Source organism: Ictidomys tridecemlineatus, chromosome 4 (assembly GCF_052094955.1).
Source record: "Ictidomys tridecemlineatus isolate mIctTri1 chromosome 4, mIctTri1.hap1, whole genome shotgun sequence".
Classification (NCBI taxonomy): domain Eukaryota; kingdom Metazoa; phylum Chordata; class Mammalia; order Rodentia; family Sciuridae; genus Ictidomys; species Ictidomys tridecemlineatus.
In genome coordinates this window covers 143,398,107-143,423,897 of record NC_135480.1, presented here as the reverse complement: position 1 = coordinate 143,423,897, position 25,791 = coordinate 143,398,107, and the positions used below count along the sequence as shown (strand labels likewise).

At 37.9% G+C, this 25,791-nt stretch overlaps 1 protein-coding gene across 5 annotated transcripts in view; it reads right to left on the bottom strand.

The window, feature by feature from the left end:
* Dock8 (dedicator of cytokinesis 8) overlaps positions 1-25,791 on the bottom strand; it is a 221,015-nt gene that overhangs the window by 156,848 nt on the left and 38,376 nt on the right. For 3 of the 5 annotated variants that reach the window (XM_078047567.1, XM_078047566.1, XM_078047568.1), the window contains exons 2-4: positions 19,197-19,299; positions 8,448-8,623; positions 5,054-5,125 (exon numbers count right to left, since the gene is read on the bottom strand). In XM_078047567.1, the coding sequence (XP_077903693.1) occupies positions 5,054-5,125; positions 8,448-8,623; positions 19,197-19,299 (351 nt within the window). The remainder of the gene's footprint in view (positions 1-5,053; positions 5,126-8,447; positions 8,624-19,196; positions 19,300-25,791) is intronic. The other 2 variants (XM_078047569.1, XM_078047570.1) reach the window with 1 other exon arrangement.

Here is a 25,791-nt window from a genome sequence, read left to right as displayed (position 1 = left end):
CATAAACCATAACAAATAATAGACCTTACATTTAAAGACTAATTACTTAAGGCCAGGCACTGTCTTATATTTCTGTCCATTGTTTTGAGGTACAATTATAATTCACTCTTTTGAAAGTACAGTTCTGTGAGTTTTGACAAATGCATCCAGTTGGGTAACCACCACTGCCATCAAGACATTGAACAGTTCTGGAATCGCTCAAAATCCTCTCACACCTTCTTGTACTCACTCCCTTTCCCCAATTCCAGACCCTGGCAACCACTGAACTATTTTCTTTCCTATGACTTTTCCTTTTCCAGAATGCATATTGGAATCATAAGAAACACCCATCCAGGGGATGCCCCCAGTCACCTACTTCCTCCAACTAGGTCCCACCTTCTAGGTTCTATCACCTCCCAATAGACCATTTGAATTATTAATTCATCTAGCTGATCAATCAACTCATGAAGTTAGAACCCTCAAGATCGGAATTATTTCCTAAAAGCCCCACTTCTGAACTTTCTGCATTGAGGACCAAGTCTTCTACATATAAGTCTTGGGGAGGCACTTCATATCCAAACTATAACAGAGTGAAGCTTCAGGTTGTCTGTGAGGGTATATTTAATTGAGAGTTTAGGATAATAGGGAAAAAAACTCAGTGACATGAAACAGTATTCAGAAAATAGGTAGTAATAGCTTTCAATTTAAAATTATAACTAGAATAATACTGGAGTAATTTAAATTTTCTTTTAATCAATGACATCCAGCATTGGCAAGGATATACAGGGAAAGGGTAGTTTCACACATCAAGTTGGTAATGAAGTGAATTAGCACAACTTTTCTAGAGAAGAATCTGGCAGCACTTATTTGAATATATTAGGTGAACTGCTTCCATTTATGCTTTCAGATAATTTCACACACAGGTATAGGTGTAAATGTGCATATATGCTTGTTGTAATATGATTTATCACGGAGAAAGGGGAGTTGACTGCAACGCCCATTAGTAGAGAAATTATATAACTTATGATAGATTCCTTCATCCTTGGAGGAAATCAAGGCAGAATTTCAAAAGAAGGAGATAAATCTCTGATATAAAATTATGTCAAAAATATTATTGGAAAAATATTAACATTTATAATTTATGAAAAGATATATACACATATTTAAATAAAAATATAGACAGCCATTTATCCTTCAATGAAAAGAGGCTCTGGAAGGCTCACTGTGACCTTCAGGCAGTGAGGAGTGAGTAGAAGGGGAAGGGCAGGCAGCAGGCCAGGAGGGAGGCAGGAGACCGCCACATTACCCATTTTCATTACCCATTTTCTTTCAAAATGAGCATGCGTTATTTGTCCCAAAAAATAAAAGTTCAAAGGAGAGCTAATTAATGAATTACTAATTAACAACTAACTGGACAGCAGCCTCTATTGCATTCTTTCTGACTTCCCAGTGAACTACCTATGAAGACACAGAAAAAATGAGAACTCATCCAAACTAGTGAGAACTTCATGCCTAAATCTAGAAAGAACCTCCATAGATCAGATGGGGCTGGAAAGAGAAGGCTGTGCCACACTGTGTCTCCCCAGAGGGAAATTCCCTGAAGAGAGACTGGAAGGTGCTACATTCCTTCTTTCCTACCGGCCCCTCAACAGTCAGTGTCTACACTAGCTACAAAGCTGGACTGTCTTTCCTCTGCAGTACTACCTATGAAGGCACTCACACGAGCCAGTGCCTTCTCCCTACCCTGTGCCTTTTGTCATTATCACAACCACAAAGAAACACTCAGAAAAGAACTGAGATGAAAATGTGTATGGGCTGGGAGATGAAGGGTGTCCTGCAATAGTGTACTGGATTCTCCCTACAAGTAAAGTATTATGTGCAGACGGAATGCTGCTGGTAGGAGTATGTGCCAGGAATTGTGGGTTTTATGTTCAGAGTGTCAGATTCTGAGAACCGGAGAATCAAATAGAGTAGAAAAAGATGCCTCCTCAATAAAATGCTAGCCAAAGTGAACCAGGAACTGACAATAAATTTTGGAGGTGCGTGCTTCTACCTGTCTGCTTGCTGATTTCTGAGAATAGAATTGTCCCGCTACACAACTGTGCAAGATAACAGGCCCAACGGTAATCTCCATCCCCAGTATGTTGCCAAACACAAAGTTAAAACTGATATTGTTTTCTGAGAAACAAAGATTTAAGAACTTTAAGAAATAAATGTATAAATAATCATTGATTCTGCAGAAGAGATAAAAACAAATTTGAAGAAACTATCATGGGTAGTGGTCTGGATTAATGCTTTAATCCCCAAATCCTACAAAATATTAGGGTTATGAGTTAAATTTTAAATATAATGCCAAAATAAAAATCATAAGGGAAAATATCAATATAGATTTAATTTCATAAATAATTCTAAATGTTAAGAGTTATAAGACAAAGGCATACCAGGAAAGAAGCTTTTAATATTTGATAGGTAAACGGTTTATATCTCTACAAATAAAAGTTCTTCTAAAGTTAGGTAAGACTAAATAGTTTATGTAAAGAGTTAAATAAATGTCATGAATAAGAAGAGCATTGAAGAAAACTTACAAGTTGCCCATAAATATGTGGAAAAAAAGATGCTCAATCTAATAATGAAAGAAAATACAAATGAAGGACAAGCATTTTTACAAACAAAATTGGAAATATTAATAAATGATAATATCCAATGTTCTTGATGATTTATGCATATATTGTTAATAATCTTGGATCTATTATTCCCTAGACCCTAAATATATCTATAGCTATGGACACAGAAATTGTTGTTTAAGAGATTTATTTCAATAGGAAAAAGGAAATCACAAGTTTGTACAAAATATTAGTAAGAAGGACATTGTTGCATTTTAAGTATAAAAAATGAAAAACAGGGAATAATCTAAACCAATTAAAATTTGTCAAGTGAATTTTGGTATAAATATATTATCCAATCATTAGCGATCACGTTGAAGAAGAATATTTAATTAGTAAAGAGATAATTACCACTTACCATGAAAATTGAAAATGGATGCTATAAAACAGTATTGTAATCTGATTTAGTTTTTATATAACATATACTATAATGAAATGTGACTCAAAGGATAATCACAATTGTCAGACGTAATCATCTATATATAATCAAATTGAGTTTTTTGGTTTTGTTTCCCTATAATTTCTAAAATTTCTTCAATGAGTATTATAAGAAGAGTTTCTTTTTTCTTTTACATTTGTGGGAAATAGAAAAAAATATTTCAAGGAACTTGAATGGTCATGAGTAAAAAAGTACAGTGTCTCAAATAGAAAATAAATCTGAAAACCAAATTTAGTAAAATGGACCTATTCTATTTACTGTTCCATCTTAGATTTTTTTAGAACTTTAATATCCAGAAAGTATCTCTAATTATAACATCTAAAAGAATGAGAACAACTTGTTCTGAAATTTTCTATTTATTACCAGCAAAGCATAATCTTATTTGACTGCCTGGAAAATTTACTTTTCCACTTGCATTAGAACGCAGGATAGATTTGTTTCTAACTTTCTCTTCATTATTTTTTATAGGCCATGCTTTCTCTTCCTTGGCTGTTGGAAATAGTCCTCACACTGACATTACTTCAAAAACCATCAGCACAAATTCAATGGCACACTTCCAGGAGCTGGAAGAAGACCAACCCCCAAAGTCCTTCATCATTTATCTCACAAAACAGTAACATTTACTGGGGTACAGTAGAGGTGAGGCCATTGAATTTCAAGCTTCCTATGTCTTGTCCAAGGTTTTGTGATCTGTCTCTAGTGGAGTGGGCCCCAATCTGTAGACAGCCCCCGTCCCACTTACACACACACACACACACACACACACACACAGAGATTTAGAATTTCAGTGTGTTTTGATGTTTCTCATGAGAGTGTGGTCCAGCTCAGCAATACGGAAATAAAAAAGTTCAGGACAATGTCACAAAGCATTTGATTAATCCAGGAAAGAAAGACCCTTTTGACAGGAGAGTTTGCAAATAATTTATGTCTGGATCACAAATTTTAATGGCATTTTTGAATCCAAGGTCAAGTTTTAATTCATTTACTTCCCACCCCCCATGAATTCATCAGAATAGAAATAAAACCAGAAATCTTTTTTTTTTTAAATTTTTTTGAGACAAGGGTTGCTATATTGCCCAAGATGGCCTTAAACTCCTGACATGGGGATCCTCCTACTTCACGTTCTTGAGTATATAAGACTACAGGGGGCCCACTACCACCTCTGGTTAAAAGGCTCTATTTTTTTATGCATCTACTTGATGAGTAGATTAACAAACTGTGGTGCATCCATACAATGGAAGATTTTTCAGCAATAAAAAGAAATGAACTATTAAGTCATGAAGAGATGTGGAGATGTCTGGGGGGTGTAGTTCAGTGGAAGGGTCCTTACCTAGTATGTGCAAGACCCTGAGTTTGATCCCTCACACTGAGGAAGGAAGGAAGGAAACATGAAGGAATGAGATGAAATGACAGAGACAATAAAAAAGAGAGGTAATTGACAAGAAGGGAGGAGAGATCAAAGGTAGAACACAAGGGATTTTTAGGGCAGTGAAGCCATTCTGTGTAATTTTGCAAGGACATATTATGTGTGTGTCATTATACATTTACCAAAACCTATAGAATGTTCAGAAAAAAAAGAACCTTGGGGCCATAAATGTATGTAGCTCAGTAATAGTGCCCTTGCTTAGCACACGCAAAGCCCTGGGTTCAGTCCCCAGCACTGCAAACAAACAAATACAGCAACAACAACTAAACAGTAATATAAACTATAGACTTCAAGTTAACAATAACACATCAACACTGGCTCAGAGGGCATAGCAAATGTATCACTGATACAAGATGTTAATAATAGGGCAAATTAAGTGGTGGGGGGATTAGAAGGGAGAATATGAGAACTCTCAGGACTTTCTGCTCAATTTTCTTGTATACTTAAAATTGTTCCAAAAAATCCATTCCTTTAGAAAAAAAATCAAGAAAAGGCTAACAACATAAAATTAACATTTATATATAAAGAGAGAGAAAAGTAACTTACTTGCGGTTTACGATCAGCCATTCCCGAGTATATGTCTGAACACAGTCCCTGACATGAGGGTCCAATTCAACCCTAATTAGGTGGAAAATGAGACAAGAATATATACAGGATAAAACCAACAAAGCAATCTCTTATCATAGCCAAAGGCCACAACATGATTTCATATTCATATCCATGAGAATGCTAAGGATGTTCTTGCCCATTCATTTTGAATGTCTGAAATAATCCCGAGGCAATATTTTTATTTTAATGAGGAAAATATGTTGGCATTTTATATTTTGGGGGTTTCCTTTATTATAGAGAATTGGTATCTACACTCATCCCTGAAGGCATTACAACACAAATGGGTAGAACTAGTGATAATCAAATACAAAACATGAAAAATAAGTATAAATACTGACTTCTAACAGGGTAATTTTTTGCTTCTGTGTCCTTTTGTTCAAATTTGTGTATTCTCCCTTTAGAAGGCCAAGACAGCTGTCTTGGGCTCTGATAAGGTTGCAGACACCAACTTTAGTCTAGGATGGTGCTTGTCATATGTGCTTGAAGTGTGCCTTGAGAAATACTCTACATGTGTTTCAAAGTCTTGAAATCAGAAATAACAGTAGTAGCAAAGCTTTCTGCTGTTGTCACAAAGGCATTAATACCAGAGATAGATAAGTGTAAATTGTACAGGTCATAATTTTCTCATTTGTAAAGAGAAGAGGCTGTAGTTTTGATCTCGAATGTCCCCCTCAGGCCCACACGTCAAGGTTGTAGCCTGCAGGTTGGCGTTAATGGGAAGCAGTAAAACTTTTAGGACATGGAGCTCTTAGGTCATAGGAGCTCTTAAGTCACTGGGGATATGTCTTCAAAGGGGATTGTGGGGTGCCAGTCTGGCCCTCTCTGTGCTTTGCACGAAGCTATGAGGTGAATGGGCCTCCTCTGCCACCTTCTCTTGCCATGATGTGCAGTTCCACCAAAGGACCAAAGCCACAGGGCCAATTGATCACAGACTGACATCTCCCACACTCTGAGCCAAAATACACCTTTTTTCTTTTTAAGTTGATTTATCTCAGGTATATTAGCGGTACATATATGTTTGTTATGGAATGCTGTCTAAGGTGGAGATAAGAACAGAACCCATGGACTTGTTGTCAGTATGAGATGAAATACTGCAGTTAGACAGTTGATTTCTGGGTCCTGATTGTCCAAATCCCAGCTTCAACCCTTACTAGTTCTGTGATCTTGGCCAGTCACTCAACCCTTTCCTGCCTCAGTTTCCTCCCCTGAGAGTGGTGACATCAATACTAAGAGTGCCTCCTGTAGAGAATTGCGATGAGGACTAAATAAATTCATGTGCAAAGTGCCTAGAAGAGTGTTCAGCACATTGTAAGAACAAATTCCCACATTGTATGTGGTAATTCATACTTTATGTATGTTTATTATGGACTAGGTGCTGATGCATTCACTTTACATGTATTAATTCAGTTAATTCCTAATCAGCTCCACAAAGCAGGCACTACTTTTGTTCTCATTTTTCAGAAGAATGAGGTGACAGGCTCTCACTCCAAGTCACAGTGGAAATGGGGCCTCACTTGTAGAGTCCAGGCTGTGACCACCAAGCTATCAGAGCTCAACATATAGTTCTAGGTAGGCCTTCTCTTGCTTTGCTTATTCAGAAGACTTTGGAAAAAATTGAAATACTAGCGGTTGTTTTGAAGACATTAGACAATAACATGCTAGCTGTAAATTCTAGTGACAAGGCAATATTATACTTAAAAGAAATCATGCCAGGGGCTGGGGCTGTAGTTCAGTGGTAGAGTGCTTGCCTAGTATGTGTGAGGCACTGGGTTTGATCCTCAGCACCACATGAAAATAATAATAAATAAATAAAGGTATTGTGTCCATCTACTACTAAAAATAAAGAAAAATCCTTTAAAAATCATGGTAGGGAATAGTTGCCTTGTCTATCATATTTTTTTAAAAAAACAATTTATTTGTAGATGGACACAATATCTTTATTTTACTTGTTTACTTATTTTATATGTGCTGCAGATCGAACCCAGTAACTCATGCATGTGAGGCAAGTGCTCAACCACTGAGCTACAACCCCAGCCCTTTTCTAACATATTTTAAAAAAAAAAAACAAACAACTCCTTCTTCTAAATTTGTTTTAAGTATTTTAAACAGGTTGTTCCAAGATTCAGACCAAATTTGAAAATAAGATAAAGTTTACACAAAGAAATAAAATTAAATGATTCTCTACCAAAGGTGAAGATAATATGCAATATTATATTGAAGCCACATCTCAATAATTGGACTAACAAAGGGGGACTGTTTCCCAAGGATGATAATGCTATTGGTTTAATGGAAAGTGAATATTCCCAAAACATTAGGGAATATTTGCAGAAAGTTTTGTCAAGGGGAAAACCTTAAAAACATTAGCTTCGTAGATGGGCGGCTCTTCTGTCAGAATGAGAAATGTTTGAACAAGAAAGTGAGAAGTCCTAATATACCACATCACTGTCATCCAACCTTCTGTAACTGTGATTAAATAAAATGCAAATTAGAACTGAAATATCTCAGTCATGAGGGCAGGAACTGTGTTTCATGATCTCTTTTCTAGGACATTTTGAGGAAAATGTGAAGGTTGAAAGTGTCCAGGAGGATGTGAATTTAAGTTTGAGTTTTAAAAATGAATACAGATAAAAGTTCACCCTAAACCCCCAGAGACTGTGAAGTTCACTTTATGGAAGGAAGAGGAGTTTCATTTCAATAGAATTCCACAGTTGTTTGATACCAAGGGCTATTTTCTATGCTTAGGAACTCAACCCCAAACAGTTGCTAACATATTCACTCTACTGTGCTTTCCCCATTAGTTTTCCCCTTGACAAAACTTTCTGCAAAGGAAGGGATTCTGCCTTATTCATTGTTTTATTCTGATACCCAGCACTTAGTAGATGCTCAATAAATGTGGGTAGAACTTCTATTTCTAAGTTTATCCAATCTCTTGTGTAGAAACAATTAAGGTGCTTCTGAATGGAGGCATTTCAATGACTATTATGACTTTTTACATGTGGAGACATTGATAACTAACTAGTCCAAGGTCAATGAGCTGGCCACAGTCAGTCCTGCTCCATATCTGCAATCTTAACCTTTCTGGAGCATTCCATTGTGTCCCACTGCATCCTTGGACTGGCTTAGTTCCCTCACAGCTCTTCAAAGCCTCTGGCTAAACCAATTAAAAACCTTCTCTAAGTAGGTGATAGAAGCTTATTTCTTCCTGCACATTTTAATGGGTTGAGTAATTCTGATTATTTTTAAAAGAGGTTCAGAATTAGGGAAGCTCCCTCCTTCCCAACAACAGTCACAACAATCACAATCCCATCTACATTTTAGGGGAACAATTTACCCTTCTTCCGGCAAAGAGGGCTGCAAAGTCCTACATTCCTTTGGTGTGAATGTCACGTCCAAGTCATCATCGGTGAAGTCTCCCAGCTCCTGGGCCAGCTCCACATCCAGGCTGTTCAGGTGGGTCATCAGAAGTCCTTCGAAGTCCACCGGCTCCACCGGGTCATAAAACTGAGGCTGGAGGGGCGAGGAAAAGAAAAAGAATGTTCCCGCACGGTTTCCTGGGGAAAGGACTGAGGCAGTGGAGGATGTTTGCCTCGCCCTCCTTTTCAACTTAGTGCTCTGCTCTTAGCCTAAAACGAAGTGACTCTTTGAAGGAGCTGTCAAACACAGCAGCAGTGATATGGAAAGGAAAAGAAATGCAGCAATGGAAAGTCAAGTCGTAACACGATGAGTAATTAAAATTACACCCCAAGGCAGAATTTTTCTCCGCTTAATTGCATCTTGATGAGGAATCCCGAGGAGATCCAAAATGAGATCACAAGACTTTGCAGGATTTTTATAATTTCTCCTGCAAAAGCTCTCTCAGGCCATGTTTTGTTTACCCAAATTCATCGAGGTGGGGAAAGGAGGCAATTTTCCAGAAATTTAGGCAAATAGTCCTGCTTTGGCTAAATATTTAGGCACAGTGTTTCCTTTGGCCTGAGTTATCCTATATGTTGGTTTGCACAAGCCAATGCTCATACATCATCACAGCCAACTGTAAGCCGGCCTTGGTGGCTGAATACCTCCTAGGCAGTGACTTCCAAGCACAGCTTGGCTGACTGGCGCTTGTCTGGAAGAAATTTTCACTGGACCGCAGCTATGTGAGCAATCTCAGGGCAACCTGCTGAGTTTTCTTGTGGCTAAATTTGCTCACTTTGCAAGAATTGTTTTTGGGCCTTCCATAGCGGGAGAGGGAGGGAATAGAGGGGCTGGAAATGTAGATCAGAGGGAGGGCACTTGCCTTGGCACACGTGAGGTCTGAGTTTGAAGCCCAAAAGCACCAAAAAAAAAAAAAAAAGAAAAAAAAAAAAGAAAGAAAGAAAGAAATGATTTGCTGGGAGAGAAAGTAATTTAAAAATAATATATTTTCTTTCATTGATAAAATTAAAGTTTGGCAATACTTTTTCAGTCTTCCATTAAGCAAAGCATGTTTTTTTTTGTCCATGAAATCCAAAGACTTGGGAACCACTACCTGAAGGAAGTAAAAGAATCACATCAAGTAAATTTGTATAACAACAATAATAATAAATGGCAGCTCTGTGGACAGTTCATTTCTGGCAGACCACGTGGAAGCATGAGCCTGCAGGGGTGCTATTTTCCTTGACCTCTACCTGCAATGGGCCAAAAAAGTAAATGCCTCGGATTCTTGACTTGTCCTACTGTGATCTTGACTTGTATGGCCCTGATGCAATCCAAGGGCAGCTCTGAAGAAAAGCTAACAAAACCGGTTTTTCATCCTCTTAAAGCCCCACACCAGAAAGGGTGTCATGTTGGAGAAAATGAACAAAGAGGCAAAAGGAAGTAAAAGGAGAAAATGTAAATGTGGTTGCCCTGTCCTCTCCCCATCCTTGCTGTCCCTGGTGAATGAATTATGTTGAAAGTGGGGATGAAGCTGTGAATTGGGCAAAATGCACTGTACTTCCCATCTGGATGCAGAGGAGAAGGTGACAGGGTAAACCCTAGTAGTGGAGAGCGGTACAAAATCCTAGCTCACTACAGGTAGGATGAAAGGGGCAGACAAGTTTCCCGTGGTTCTAACTGTGACCTGAGGTCAGCTGAGAAGACTGCTGTCCTCACAAGGGGACCTTGAAAGGAAGCACCAGGGACCAGCAGGACTAAAGAGCTAATCACCAACCTCTGAGGGAACCAGGTGTGGACCAAGTTTGCAAAGGAGCACTGTTGAACTCTGCCAGAAGGAACAATGGGCATCATCTATGCACAGAACAAACCCACCACACACTCCCACATAAGATTGACCCCAATCAAGAAGGTAGACTCTCATTTCCCTGCTCCCAATCAGCCACACAGAACAGAGTGCTTAGTGAGGGATTGAAATGAGATCTATAGGAAATTATGAAAATTACATTTTTTGAATATCTAAACTAATTACTATAAAGTTTATGCCCTGATAATTATGGACTAATAATTATTGAGCACTACATGCCAAGAAATTGGAATAGGTCTTACAAACATCATCTCATTCAATCCTTACTAGAACCCAATGAAGCCTGCAATCTTATTATCCTCACTTTACAGAGGATGAAATGAAGGGCTAGATATTTAACAACATGTCCTTGATGATACAGTTAGGAAGTATCAGTGTAATTCCATCTGGAATTCTAGTCTAGGTAGACTCATGGTTTTTTTTTTAATTTTTTAGTTTTAGGTGGCCACAGTATCTTTATTTTACATTGATGTGGTGTTGAGGATCAAACCCAGTGCCTCATGCATGCTAGGCGAGTGCTCTACCACTGAGCCACAATCCCAGCCCCAGTCTTATGTTCTTAATTACTGTAATTTTGATAGTTTTCTTTTACAGGCCTTTCAGGGAATCTGTGTTTTCTGAGATAATTAAACAAGGCAATAATAAGTGTTTTTGGAAGTGAGTAAAATAATTTACCCTCTACTCACAAATTCTGCTTTGAACTTCTCATGGGATTGATTGCTCAAAAAATAATAATAAATAACAGTAATAACAGTAAATAATAGTAAACAAATAAATATAATAATCAATGTATGAATGACTCAAGCAGAAGCACAGGAAATATAAACTTAAAAAAGACAGGGAAAGAGAGCACTGTGGCTCATGCCTATAATCTCAGTGTGTAGGGAGGCTGAGGCAGGTAGATCACAAGTTGGCTTCAGCAACTTAATGAGAACCTGTTCCAAAACAAAAAACATGAAAAGGACTGGTGATGTAGCTCAGTGTTAAAGCCTCCCTAAGTTCAATCTCCTGTGCACCCCCTCAAAAAAAGACTTTGAGCATGATGACAAGAGCACTATATAATTAATAAATAGAAGCCTCATGAAGAAATAACACTTGTCATAGAGAAGAAAGTTCAGTTCAGTCAAGGTATGATAATTGAACATTCTTTAAAATCAAAGCTACAAATAATGGGGGGGGGGGGAACAGGCCAATAGCAGCATTTGTGACCTACAGGACACATTGTCCAAGGACTAGGAGCAAAGGATGTCCAACTCCCTCCTTCAAGAATTATTTGCTGAGCATCTACTGAGTGTAAGTCACTGAGTTGGGCCTTAGGATGCAGAGAACAGGTGGCTGCTTCCAGGGAGCTGCATTCCAATCAACCACGAAATGATGACATTTCAATCTTCTCCCGAATAAATAACACTATCTTTGGGGAACTGATAAAGAGCACAGTATCATCGTTGAGCACTAATTGTGTGGCAATGTGCCAAGCACAATATACACAAGATAGTCATTAACTCTTGAGGTCTACTATATTCCAAGGTGAAACAGACTAAACATCAACAGTAATGACAGAATTATCACTGACAGGACTTCCAGCACCACACTACATGAGTTGACATTTAGTAATTTAACTCCTCTACACTTTCCATACTGATACCAACAAGGAAAAAATTAGTCATTCCAAATGTGATATGAACTAGACTTGCTATTGGCAAGTAGGTGGAGACCCCCACTACTCTCAACTAGATCTTTAAGCAGTTGTTCACCAGAAAAGATTTCTGATCTCTGGACTAGCTGCTGTTTTAATCTCAAGAGTAGGTTTTATCATCAGGCGAGCAGTGTACACATAAATATGAATATAAATATACAAATATTGAAGAGAATTCACGAATTCAAGAATCGCATTAGGATGTGCAGTGTGGGAATCAGGCAGGCTAGCAAGTGGGAGATGTTCTCAGATCAGTCCAAGGAAGAACTTGAGCTCTTGGAAGCATAAAGCCAAGCATAGAGTAAAATTGTTTTGTTTCCTCTGCTTTAAGCTATGTGTCTTCCTAGTCAACAGACAACCAAAGACTAGTTTAAATGCTGTGATCCAAAGCAATTTCAATAATGCTACTTTTATACCTCGAGTTATCACACAGTGTGTACCATTTGTTATATGTAGTATACAGATAGCAGGTTGATAGCTGGTTTAAATGACAAATCTGAAGAATAGTTAGCAAGTATTGAAAACAGGGAGGTTAAATGACTTGATCCAATCACACACATAGTCATGACGGACCTGACTGCTTTGTCACAGTACTGGGGAGGCTTCATGTCCCTCTGGATGAGACAGGGGAAAAGGCTCCATGTCTCCAGTGGATGGGCCTTGGGTCCTCAAATGTGTTTACCCCCATGGAGGGTGGTCTTCATATCTACTTGGCTATTCACAATAGACAAGTTTGGCTAAAGTCACCCAAGCCTTCCATGCTGCTGAATTCAATGCTTTTTGCACAGTCCTGGTTTATCGGCAGCATTGGACACAGCTGACCATGCCCTCCCTCTTGAAACACTTTCTGCATGGAGGGCAAGTCCCATGTGTTCCAGTCACTGCAAGTGCCACGTGTCAGGAAACTCCTCAGTTGGGGCAAATTGGAATGGCTGGTTACTACATGTAGGGTACCCACATTTTCAGGGGGCACTGATGCAGTCCTAAAACATTGCTTCTTAATCTGCATTCACTCCCAGGTACACTCACAGACTCCCAAGGCTTTAAATTCCATCTTTTAAAAAATTATTAATTTAGATCTGCAGCTTCAACCTCTGCCTGGAAATCCAGGCTGACATTTCCAATTCCACCTCAATGTCACCACATGGTTATCTAATTGACCTCTCAAACATCATGAATTCAAAACTAACGCTTAATTTTTCTGACAACCTGCTCTTCCCACACCTTCAAGCCTCTGCATATCACCAAGTGGTAATTCCACTCGACTGGTTGCCTATGCCAGTGACTTTTGAATCTATGTTGATTTTTCTCTTCCTCTGAGACTCCACATAAAATTCATCAGGAAATCTTCTCCATGTTTCTTCTGAAATATATTTAGACTCCAACTACTTCTCACATTCTCTGCTGTCTCTATCTTGTTCCAAGCAGATCTGTTGCTTTCCTTTGTCACAGTGACTTATCCCAATCTTTCTTCTTCTCACTAGTCTTATTTCCAAACAGAGTGATCCTTATAAGAACTATGTAAATGATCCTCATAAAAAGTCAAATGGTTCTGGGTCTGGGTTCAATGCTTCCAGTGGCTTCCTCTCTTCATCGGAGGAGGAATCAACGTTCTTCCGTGATCTTTGAGGCCTCCAACCCAGCCCTGCTCTCTCTCCAATCTCAGATCTCATCTCCTGCTACCCGCTCAGCTCAGGCCACACCCTGCTTCCTTGCTGTTTCTGTAGCATGCCCCACTCTTTGCCCTGGGGATTTTGCACATGCCATTCCTTCTAACTGAAATACCCTTCCTTTGGAGATCTGCCAAGTTCATTTCCAGTTCTGTTCCAGTATCTTCTTTGCATATGCAGCCATTCACAGGTCACCAATCTAAACTAGCAACTCTACTGTGTCACCATTCCCTTTCTGTTTCATTCTGCAGAGTCCTTTTGGCTCCTGCACAGTGTATATTTACCTATTGATGCCCATCTCCCATTATAAAATGTAAGTTGCCCTTTTCTCTATTAACTATTGTATCCTCAGCTCCTAGAACAGCTTCAGCCACAAAATGAGAACCAACAAATATTTCTGGAATGAATAAATGAATGAAAAAGACAGCCCTCAGCTCTACCATCTTTCAGTAAACAGAGCTGAAGGAGGTAAGGTTTTTTGAGCTTCAGTGATTTCAAAGTATGTTTTTCTGCCTCCATTGATGCCATTGAAGATGCCAACATGTCATCATGGGCTTCAATTTATTTTTTAACAAGTCTGATTTGATTCCCTTATTTTACAATGACAATAATGAAATGCCTATCTACATGCAAGATGCCTGCCACTCTTTCATTTTATTTCCCACTGTGAATGTGCATGAGACCATATTCAGATCTTCCTTTTCCATCATGTCCTTCCAGTGCAATCAAGGAAACTTAAGAACAGCACAAGTCCTTGAAAGATGAAGTAAAAGAACAATAGACTCAGAAGAATCAAAGAGGACCTTGTTGATCAAGTGATTCACCATTTACCATCCTTAGAAAAAGGTTGCTGTATTTCACAGAAGTCAATGCACAGAGCAAAACCAAATACTTGCAAGGTATGAATCTGTTTTTTCAAATGTAAATATTAGATATACAAACACGTAACCATGGTATTTTGGTACATATCCAGGATGTGGCTTTTCTATCTTTTCATCCAGAGCCATTATAGTCCTGCTGATTTATTCTATTTCAAAACAAAACATTTCTATTCTTATTTTTTTTAAATAGTATATTTTTCCTCCATAAAAAATGTAGCTTACAGTTATTAGCCACACACAGTGCCTCAAATCTTCCTTACTACCTTAAGGGATAGGTCCCAACCCTTCCTCCTCTTGGATGTCTCACTCCCCTTTCTACTTCCAATAATCAGAAAATAGTTTTCATATTTTACAGATTCATTTTATCAGGAGCATCAAATATAGAGCTGTTTGCTTTCATAAATAACTGGCAGCAGAGAGTCTCTGGTCAACCTGTGTTCGTTGCTGTGGCAACAGAGAATGCCAACGTCAATGGGTGAGTTTGTATCTAGGGATGTTTATTATTGGTCAGAGCTGCTCTCTCTCTGGCCCTGGTCGCAAAGGACTCAGTTAGACCCAGGGCAAGTTTATCATCATGTCTAAAAAAAACAACTCTAAATGATGGATCTTCTTCATATTAAAAATACCAAATTTTAAAATATTTTATCTACTTTGAAAATATATGTACACAAAATCATCACAGTTAATGCATACAATAAGAGTTAAAAGCAAAAACACAATAAAGTAGAAAGAAAAAACAACATCAAACTTACAACCTTTCTCTCATTTATCAGATACATAATAGAAGCCAGTATATTTCTATACAATGTATCTACAGGGTTAGCAAGTGATCTTGCTTACCACACATCCTGCAATTCAGAGAATACCAAAGAACAAAAGAAATGTTACCTTTCTGTATATTCTTTCCCTTGTTTTTAAAATATTTCCATCTACTGAGAATCTTGTGTGTGTGAGGGGGGTACTGGGGATTAAAGCTCTACCATTGAGTGATATCTGCAGCCCTTTTTATTTTCTGAGACAAATTCTCTCTCAGTTGCTTAGGACCTCGATAAGTTACTGAGGCTGTCCTTGAACTTGTGACCCTCCTGCCTCAGGCTCCCAAGTGGCCAGGATTATAGGTGTTCACCACCATGCCCAACCTGAGAATCTTTAAATGATTTTCAACCATGGCCCCATGCCAAAGTCCCCAGGGAATGTTAAGACACTGATATTTTGTCCCCTCTCCCTGAAATTCTGATTTAACCATTCGGTGGCAGAGAAGTCACTAAAGCTTCTAAAGGTCCAGGTTGTCTCAGTCTTCTCCATCAAGCCTTTGCTTCCTCTCACATGGTGAATATTTCTCTTCTGAATGTCTTTGCAAATATTTCACATTTGAATCCAGTATGGAATCTGTATATAACCTGTCCCCCAAACAAGATCAAAAAGCCCTTCAGAGCTGAAACCATTTCCTACATATCTCTTTTAATTCTTCCACAGTGCCTCTATAGTGCCAAATATATAAGACAGTAATATTAGTCACTATTTACTCAGAGTCTATATTGACCCTCTTGTAGGCAGCATTAGTATATCAATTTTGCAAAAGAGGAATACAAAACCTTCAGAGAAGTTAAGTAACCTGTCCAAAATTATATAACAAATAAGTGGCAATAATCCTTCACTCTAGGCCTGTCTTGACACCAAACTCTTCACTCTTGCAAAACTGCACCATACCATCAACAGACTTGTCATTGATTGAGTTTTAAATAACCTGAATTTGATTAAATATTTTAAAAAACCAAACAACTATTTGTATCAGCATGGAGGTTGCTGAAACAGTGGTTAGATAAATAAAGGTAAAACCAACAAAGGTCAAATGTACTTGGTCCTGTTATTCATTTGGCCAAAATAATACAATAAATATTTTACAGCCTCTGGTTTAAGAACATTTTTCTGAAACTGCTGCAGGAGGAGTATTTCAATGATAAACCCCTCCTTTAACTTGAAACAAATGAATTATGCTGAAATGCTCCATTATATTTCTATGAAAAAAATAGTTTTTAAGGTAAAAGGAAATCACCATGTAAGGTGATAATTTCTTCTGGGGAACCTTCACTCTAGAAAATGATTTGAGGAAAACTACAACCACTGTACTCTCACATTACAACACAATAGTAGGTAAACATTAGGAGATGGGCTCTCCTAAGCAGACCATTCATTAAAAAAAAAAAAAAATATATATATATATACATATATATATATATATATATATATATATATATACATATACACATACATACACACACACAGGGACTGTGCTACACAGTTGGGAAAAGAGACTTATAAAACTTGATTGGAATAACCAGGAACAATGTATTTCAATATAGTTTAAGGAATATTCATGTATAAACAGAACCAGGATTAAATGATGACAACTATAGAAACACATGCTTCTTGAATAGTTTTACCATCTTGCTTATTTTTACTACTTTCTTAAGATTTCCTCTTAAAAAATAGGTAGCTAAGCCACGTGTGAAATTCCTAGCTACTGAAGTAATTATCAAAATTCACTTTTGTCAAAACTGTCTGATGCAGCAAACTATTAAAAGAATATGTGCAAATATTAAGCAATTTTTTCTTGTAACTTAACAATTTTTTTAAAGAATTCATCCTGCAAATATTTAAGGCTGCAGCATAGAAGTTAACAGGGGCATGGAGACAAGGGGTTAAGGCTTGTTAAAAAACTTCCTTAAAGTCTCTTAATAGTGATGTTCATACTATTTCCCAAGACAGCTACTACAGAAAGCCACAGACTCAACTTACAAAAAGGCAAAGCGCCAAAGCTCCCTACATTGTTTAAGATTTAAGAGTACATTCAGTCACTTTTTCATTAAATTTTGCAGTTTGGAATACAACCCGACTCACAAATCTTTAAAATTGGGAAGGGGGTTTTAGTTAAATATACATTAGCACCAATTAAACCAAGAAGCACATGGAATTTAGGTACAAAGTTCACTTAACATGCACTTGGACAGTGTATGCTCGATGTGCATTTATTGTAATCTGCAATTTTGAGACAGAGCTGAAAAGTACAAATAAAAGGGGTAGTTTAGCAAGCCACTGAGGTCCTAAATAGATTTTTTTAAAAAAAGAAATGTCATCACAAGTTACCTCTGGCAGTACAAGGTGCTATACATATTTTTTAGTACCACTATTTCATTAATGACACAACACACAAATGACCCTTCTGAAATAACCACAAATCACTCCAATAAAACATACCTTTAAGGGACACACAGTTACACGGCGTGTAAATTGTTACAGGAGACAAAATGGCGTCTACAGGAAATGCAGTGGAAGGTTACAAAATTTCTAAGAGCAGAAGTGGTTTTGAAGTAATAAGCAGAAACAAAAAATAACCTAACCTCCTCAAGATAACCACTAGAACCAGCCAGAAAGAGCTGCTGTGCTCTGTGTGAGGAAGTGAACGTAGAGAGGGCTGGAGACCTCTCACAAAGGAAGTGAATGTCTAAATCTGGTTTCACGAACCATCTCATTTAAGTCAGATGTGTCTCACCTGGCACATATCTGGCTTTTAGTCCTCAAATAATATTTTATATTATCTATATGTATATATCTATATCTATATACTCAACAATTGGTGTGAATATAAAAATGTAGATCATCTTCAACTAGAAAGGGGGAATGTGTTTTAAAAATAAAGCTTTGTACATACTGTATGAGTTTAATTGTATGCAATTCTAGGTAAGGCAACATTAGAACCACAGAGGCAGATCAGTGGTTGCTTTAGTAGGGGCTCTGGGGGCTGGGGGCTGGGGGCTGAGAGAGGAGACTGAATGGACATGATTTAAGTAAAGGTTAAATGACTATAAATTGCCCAAATTTATCAAATTTTACACCTAGAATGGGCAATTTTTATTGTATGTAAATTATACTTCCAAGAAAATGATTTTATAAAACAAAGATTTTTTTTTACTTGGGCTGAAATTTTCAGATTTTTGAATAGATTTTTTTTCCCCATCAAAAGCATCCTACTAATGATGGTTAAGTTTCCAGGTTAGCCCTTCTGCTCAAATACGAACTATCATTTGGGTGAAACTGAGTAGCCTGGAAGCCCTCTAAGTTGAGAGGTGTCAGAATCAGAGTCCCACTGGGTCCTATTTACCCTCTAAGCCCCGATTGGCTCAGGGAGAGAGGAATATTATGTCAAAAGCGGACAGAGCCAGGCGCAGCGGCACATGCCTGTAATCCCAGGGCTTGGAAGGCTGAGGCAATAGCATCACAGGTTCAAAGCCACCCTCAACAACTTAGTGAGCAGTTAGTAACTTAGCAAGGCTCTGTCTCAAAATAAAACACAAAAAGGGCTGGGGATGTGGCTCAGTGGTTAAGTGCCCCTGGATTCAATCCCTGGTACAAAAAAAAAAAAAAAAAAAAAAAAGCAGGCAGCTTTATGAACTGGTGGGTGGAGAATGTTATGTGGCAGTGAGAAGACCTAAAGCCAAACAGGAAGCAAACACATAGGCTGGGCACTTCTGCACTTGACCATTTGCTAAGTAAACCTGGAACCCATACTTACTAGTTGAATAGAGTGGAAGCCAGATGTACTTATGCTCTGTCGATGATACTGGCCAAGGTTTGGTGGGAGGGTAAACTGTTTCCTTATTTCTGCTGAAGAATACCTTGAATTAAAATAGAAAAATCTAAATGAAGTGATCATTTTTTAAAAATCATGATAATTATAGGCACAATCTCTGATATCATGTTATAAAATGTGTCTTGGCTGGGTAATAGTCAGAATTGTCTTAAATTACCCTTGGACATTGTAGTTTTATCTGATAATATATACTCTTGAGAAGTTCTCAGGGGCCAGGATGCCTGCAATTATGGCTACTGCCCAGGACTGACTGCAAAAGGAAGAATTCAAGACCTAAGAGAAAGATACAGGGCATTTGATTCCTTCTCTCCTGCCATTCAGAGGGGTTAGCTCTATATGAGGATGTCTGATCTCTGACTAGAATCCTTTAAACCCTGGTTTCCATTTTGATCTAGACATTCTCATTCAAGCAGCTGAACCTGTTGGGTTGGTTGCCTGCTATACCAGAGAACCCAGAGAACTGTTATAGGAATCCTCCTACCTCCCTGCAAGCACTTTAGATGCGACTTGTAATTCCTAAGGACTGTATTTTTTCCAAACTGCTCCTATCCTTTGCATCACTCATATTGACATTGCTGACTCTTCAGCCAATGCCTCTGGTAGTCAGGAACCACAAATATGACAGAGTTTTCTACATCATCTACCTAGACCAGCTCACACAGACTACAGGCCAGTGACCCCTGTTTACAAACAGGTTGACTTCTAGGCACTTGTTTGTCAGTCATTTGTTTGGAACTACGACCACATTGTCTTATGATATCATTATGTTAGTGGTTAGATTCTCAGGTTAGTTCACAAAAAGTACAATGAGGCCAAAGCATACAATATTTATATCACTACTAAATATTATAAGAAACTAACGCTGATTACTAAGGATCAAATGAGGCCATATATTTGAAACACACTGCGTATCCCAAACAGGCAGATATAAATTTTCAATATAATATTTACTGAGATATAAATAAAACTTATTATATTTCTCCATGATAATGTATAGGGCATAATTTCTAAGTACTTGCATGGTAAAGTTTCTAACATGGTCTGCTTGTCTCCCAGCCTTGTGATAGGTTGAGAAAGGCAAGAAACCCAGATTCTGGCCCTACTTTTGGCATCCATTCTCCATCCACAAGAGCATCCCAATTTCCTTTCAAAATGCTCACTCATGTTGTGTGCTGCCCAGGTAAAAACACAAACAGAAAAGAGTGGGTACCTAACCCAAGGCAGGGCCATCATGCCTCCTTCCCAGGGTTCTGAATGATGAATGGATGTGAGAACAGGAGAAAATGGGAGAATGTGGAGCATATGGTGATTTCTCACATTATGATATCAAGGACTCTGAAACCCCAGAGGAGGTTACAGAAGCCAGCATGAACTGCACTCCTTAATTTCTCATAGCATTTTCTTTATTAAAGTTTCAGAGTGTATATAAAAATACTAAGATTAGGAGTAAGTACTCCATTAGCCATCAGGGTAATGCAAATCAAATCATAAAGACATGCCACTTTATGACCACCAGGATGGCTATAACAAAAAAACATGGGCAATAACAAACTGGGGTACTTAACACGTTGTTGGTGCAAATGTAAAATGGCACAAGTATTTTGGAAAAAAATCTGGCAGTTCCTCAAAAAGTTAAACATACAGTTTCCATATATCCAATCAATTTCACTCCCAGGTTTATACCCAAGAGAATTGAAAAGGTACTTCCACACAAAAACTTAAACATGAACATTTGTGGCAGCAGAACTCACATCAGCCCCAAAGTGGAAACAACAATAATATCCATCAACTGAGAAATGGATAAATTAAAAGTAATATTACAATGCAACTTAACAATGCAAAAATAAAAAAAGGAATGAAGTACTCATACACAACAACACACATAAACCCTGAAAACATTATCCTATGTGAAACAAGCTAAACCAAAAGACCACATATTGTATGATTTCTTATATGAAATGCCAAGGATAGGAAAATCTATAGAGGTAGACAATAGATTAGTAATTGCATAGGGTTAGGGGCACTATAGAGGAAAGGACAGTGACTTCTAAAGGGTAAAAAATTTCTTTTTAGACCAAAAATGTTCCAAAATTGACCACGGTGATGGATAAATAACTCCATGAACATTAAAATCACTGAGCTGTACACATTAAATGGGTGAACTCTGCAGTGTGAATTATATCTCCATAAAGTAGATAGATATACGTTGCATGTGTGCACATGTTGTAAAAGTATTCCAGCAAGAAAAAGCAAAACACTGTCAAATCAAGTGTGACAACTAGGAATGAAGGAAAATTTCAGATTTTGTCACTAAGTGCTTAATAGCCTGATTCTAATTGTAAGCTGGATAGCTGCCAATTTTTAAAAAATCAGATCCGATGGCTGTCCAAAGCAAAAGTTCTGACTCTTATAAACATCGTATCTTGGGCTCGGCACCATCAGAACTCTAACCACCTCTGCAATCAATTTATTTACTTGAGAAGATAAACATACCTCACAGAGGGCCAAGATAACCAAGCAAAAGCCCCTGCCTGACCTTTTCTGACCTTCAAGATGACCTTTTCCACAGACAAGAATGACTTCTCCAGGGACTTCTGCCTCCAGGTTCTTCCCCAAGGTCTCTCAAATAGAATGTTCCTGTTTCGTGGCCACCCTAAACCCTTCCTTTAATAGACCAGAGTGGTCTGTCTAAAGTGGGACTGTCAGAAAATGAAAAGGAAAGCAAATGACATCGGAGAGGATCAATGAGGCAGGAGGAACAAATTCTTGCTTTCATTGTGAAGCAAAACCTATTGTTTCACATGAAGGCTCCATCATTTTATATCTGTCATAAAATTAGAATATTTCTACTCTCTAGTCCTTCTTATCTAGGGTCAACTGGCATTTCTGCTCCAATCTGTCACATAAGAGTTTCCTAATTCAGTGTTACGTGACTGATCTTCTCTGACACTTCAGGTCTGACTCTACACTGAGCACTGATCCTATTTCCTACCCACACAGAATCAGTATTCAAAAAGGCAGTTAAGCCTGTCACTTTGAAACTGTCAAATACGGAGGCAAATCGTCCTTATAATAAAAATAGTGAGTCATCCCACACACACACAAAAAAAATTGTTTCATATCCCTTAAAGATATTTTTTAAAAACAAGTTTTTAGTTGTCAATGAATCTTTATTTTATTTATTTATATGTGGTGCTGAAAATTGAATCCAGTGCTTCACACATACTAGGCAAGCATCTTACCACCTAGCTACAAACCCAACCCCTCCCTTAAAGATCATGAAAATAAAATTTCTCTTGTGAGGTCCTCCACAGATATTAAACTAGCAGAAGTAGGCTGGAATAATAAAATTCCTCATTGGTCAAGTAGTAGAGAAACCAGCATGCCCCAGATCCCCAGAGGGGTTGTTTATTGGTTCAGTGTCTCTGGAAGGTAATACTGTAATATGCAAAAAGCACCATAAAACTGCCATTACGTTTTTTTAATCTAATCAGCTCACTTTGGAGAATATACCCTCTGGAATTAATGCAAAGAAAAATATAATTTGAGCAGAAATGAACATAAAAACTCTATTTATATGATAGCAAATAACTGAAAACAACCCAAAATTCCAATGCTAGGGAGACCACTGACAGAGCAAATAATAGCAGAAAACACAAAAGATACTATTTTTCCATATAAAATGACAAAAATACGAATTAGGTTGACTTATGGAGAATGCATATAAGATTAGCTACAGGTAAAAAAAATATGAAGAACAGAATACAAGCACATTACAATAAACAGATCTCCTGCACAAACTATGGAGTTATGTTCCAATAAACCCATCATAATTTGAGAATGTTGTAAGTCCAAAACACATTAATTCATCTAACCTACTGTACACCACAGCGTGGTGACAGACCAAGTGTGTATCTATTAAAGTGTCTCACTTGTTCCCCTTCTGATCATGTGACTGGCTTTGAGCTGCAGCTCACTGCCCAGAATGGAGAGAGCATCCCACTGCATTAGCCTGGCGGGGTGGGGGAATCAAAATTTAAAATGGAAAATATAGTTTCTATGAAACCTAACTGAAGAGTTATATGTGCATATTGAACATTTACCGAAATTGACTCCATGTTGAACCACAAACCAAGTCTCAAGAAATTCATTCTTTTTACCATAGTGTAAAAAAAAAAAAAAATCACAATCAGGGTCCCTCGGTATGTAGAAATATAGCAAAGGATCAGAATTCCTTTCAGTACCCATATAAGGGAGCTTATATGACTACCTCATGCAGTTCTTCCTCTTATGAAATTGTTTAAGTTCAGAATTTGTTTAAAAAGGCAATGATATAAAATAGCACCCAGGCAGGATATGTTACTTGGAATTTTAAAAAGTTATATAAATGTCAGTTATTAAGTTTACTAATATGGAACTTCAGTCTCAAAAGAACACGTAGCATCCCAGTGTCCAAATCAACACTGTTCACTCCTCCTTTGGTCCTGGTGAAGGGGAATCTGCCTACACAAAAAGGAGCAGAGCCAGAGCAAGAGCTCACACAAGGAGGGTTTATTTCCCTCTTCATTTGATTCTCAAACCGAATTTGACATGTCCAAGATAAATTTCATAATTCTAGATTTACACCATGAAAATATTCCCTTAATGATCTGAGATAACATAATTCTAAAAACTCAAAATAGTTTATAAATATTATCTTCCCAAAGTTTACTGGAAGGGCGCCTTGGGGTTTGTTTAACATGTTTGTTTTACTCCATAATGGGGAGTAAGTGTGGTGGTGAGGAATTCACGGCAGTGAATAGAGAGAGAAACTATAAGTTTTTATTCAGAGCAACAGGTAATTGTGGTATTCATCTGGGACTAAGATCCAGTGAACTAATCATAGACTAGAGCTTGCACCATTTGCATCAAACCATTGGCTGCTTAACAAAGTGCAGATTCCTGGCCTCTACCCCAGTTCTTAATCAGCATCTCCTGTAGAGTGGCCTGGAAAACTGCATTTTAAGGCAACAATCCCAGGTGATTTTTTATACTAAAAATTCCCAGTATTTACTTAAACTGCAAATCCGTGAGAGAATGGTTGGGTTCATTCATACACTCATTAAACATTAAGAGCACAAAAAGTGCCAGGCCCTTCACCAAGTGCTAGGGATTGAAGTTGAAGTAGATGCTGCTCTTGCCTGTATGAAGCTCAGTATAATGCATGGTGGGAAGAGAGAGAAACCTGTATGTAATATCCAGACATAGGTATAGGTAAAAGCTATTTTTTTTTGCACAACACCAGATACTCATATCTACCAGCAGACAGATAATTGGTTAATTATAATACAATAAGTATCATAACATAGTATTATAATACAGGAATGTGCACAGTTCCTTGTGAGCAAACAGGAGGGAGTTACAGATTCAGACATGGAATGCTTAGGACATTTCTGGGATCAAGAAACTTTTCAATCAGATTTTGAAAGAAAAAAAAAAGTAGAAGGAGAACTGATGGAAAAGAAAACAAACTTTTTTTTTTTTAACCAATGACATCTAGACATCAGGTTTCCTCATTCCTACTTCAAGTATTTTAACTGTCATGCTGCCCATTTCTTTATAATGCATGCCCCTAGAAGAGCAAAGAAGAGTGAAAAGTCAGGGGCACAGTGCTGAGGCTTGCCTTTCACCAGCTGTCTGAGTTCTAGTCCATTAGTTAGCAAGGCTGGGTCTCACTTTTATCCCATGTAAACAGAAGGGGTTGGACTATCTGATCTCCTGGGCATCTTGCCAGCTGTCACTGGCAAAGATGTGCAAGAATCTCCAAGTGGAACAATCAGAACCACAACCCACACTAGCAGCTGTGCTAGGAAAACATGTGGCCCCAGAGGGCTTCTCTCTGGCTTTCATCCCTGAAAGAAAGTTATTTCACTACATGTCGGTTTACTCAGCAGCCAAGTGTTGGAAGGATTTTTAAAGTGATTCAAGGAACAACCGTATCTCTAAGTATTTTAAGAGGTTTGGGGGACACTTTTCCTGAATTTGGTATGCTTTAAGTAGTAAAAAGGAGAGGAGTAAAGAAAAGCAAACGTGTAACTAACAACTGACTATAAAACCCAACAAACACAAAGTGTAAAGTGAGAGATAGTCATAAATAATAGTGATAGACATTTGTGGGTGGTATACAGACGGATATACCCACGTATGGTTAACTAAACCTTGCAAATAGCTATTGTTTGGGGACTAGAAATGATTTGCTTCAAAAAAACAGTGAAAGAATGTTAACCTCAAATCTCCTGAATTGCAAGTTTAGGGTAATGTAGCATTAAAAAAAAAAATCAAGGTTTAAAAATGTGTTGTATTTGGAAAGACCGGCTCTGAAGGGTGTCACTATCAAAGGGTTGGATCATAGTACACAGTGTGGGTAAGGTATGCACACACAGGGCTGGCTCCAGAGTGAGTGGTTCCTGGAAGCTACTTTGTAAAAGTCTAAATATATATATATGTATACGTTTACATATCAATTCACATATATCCG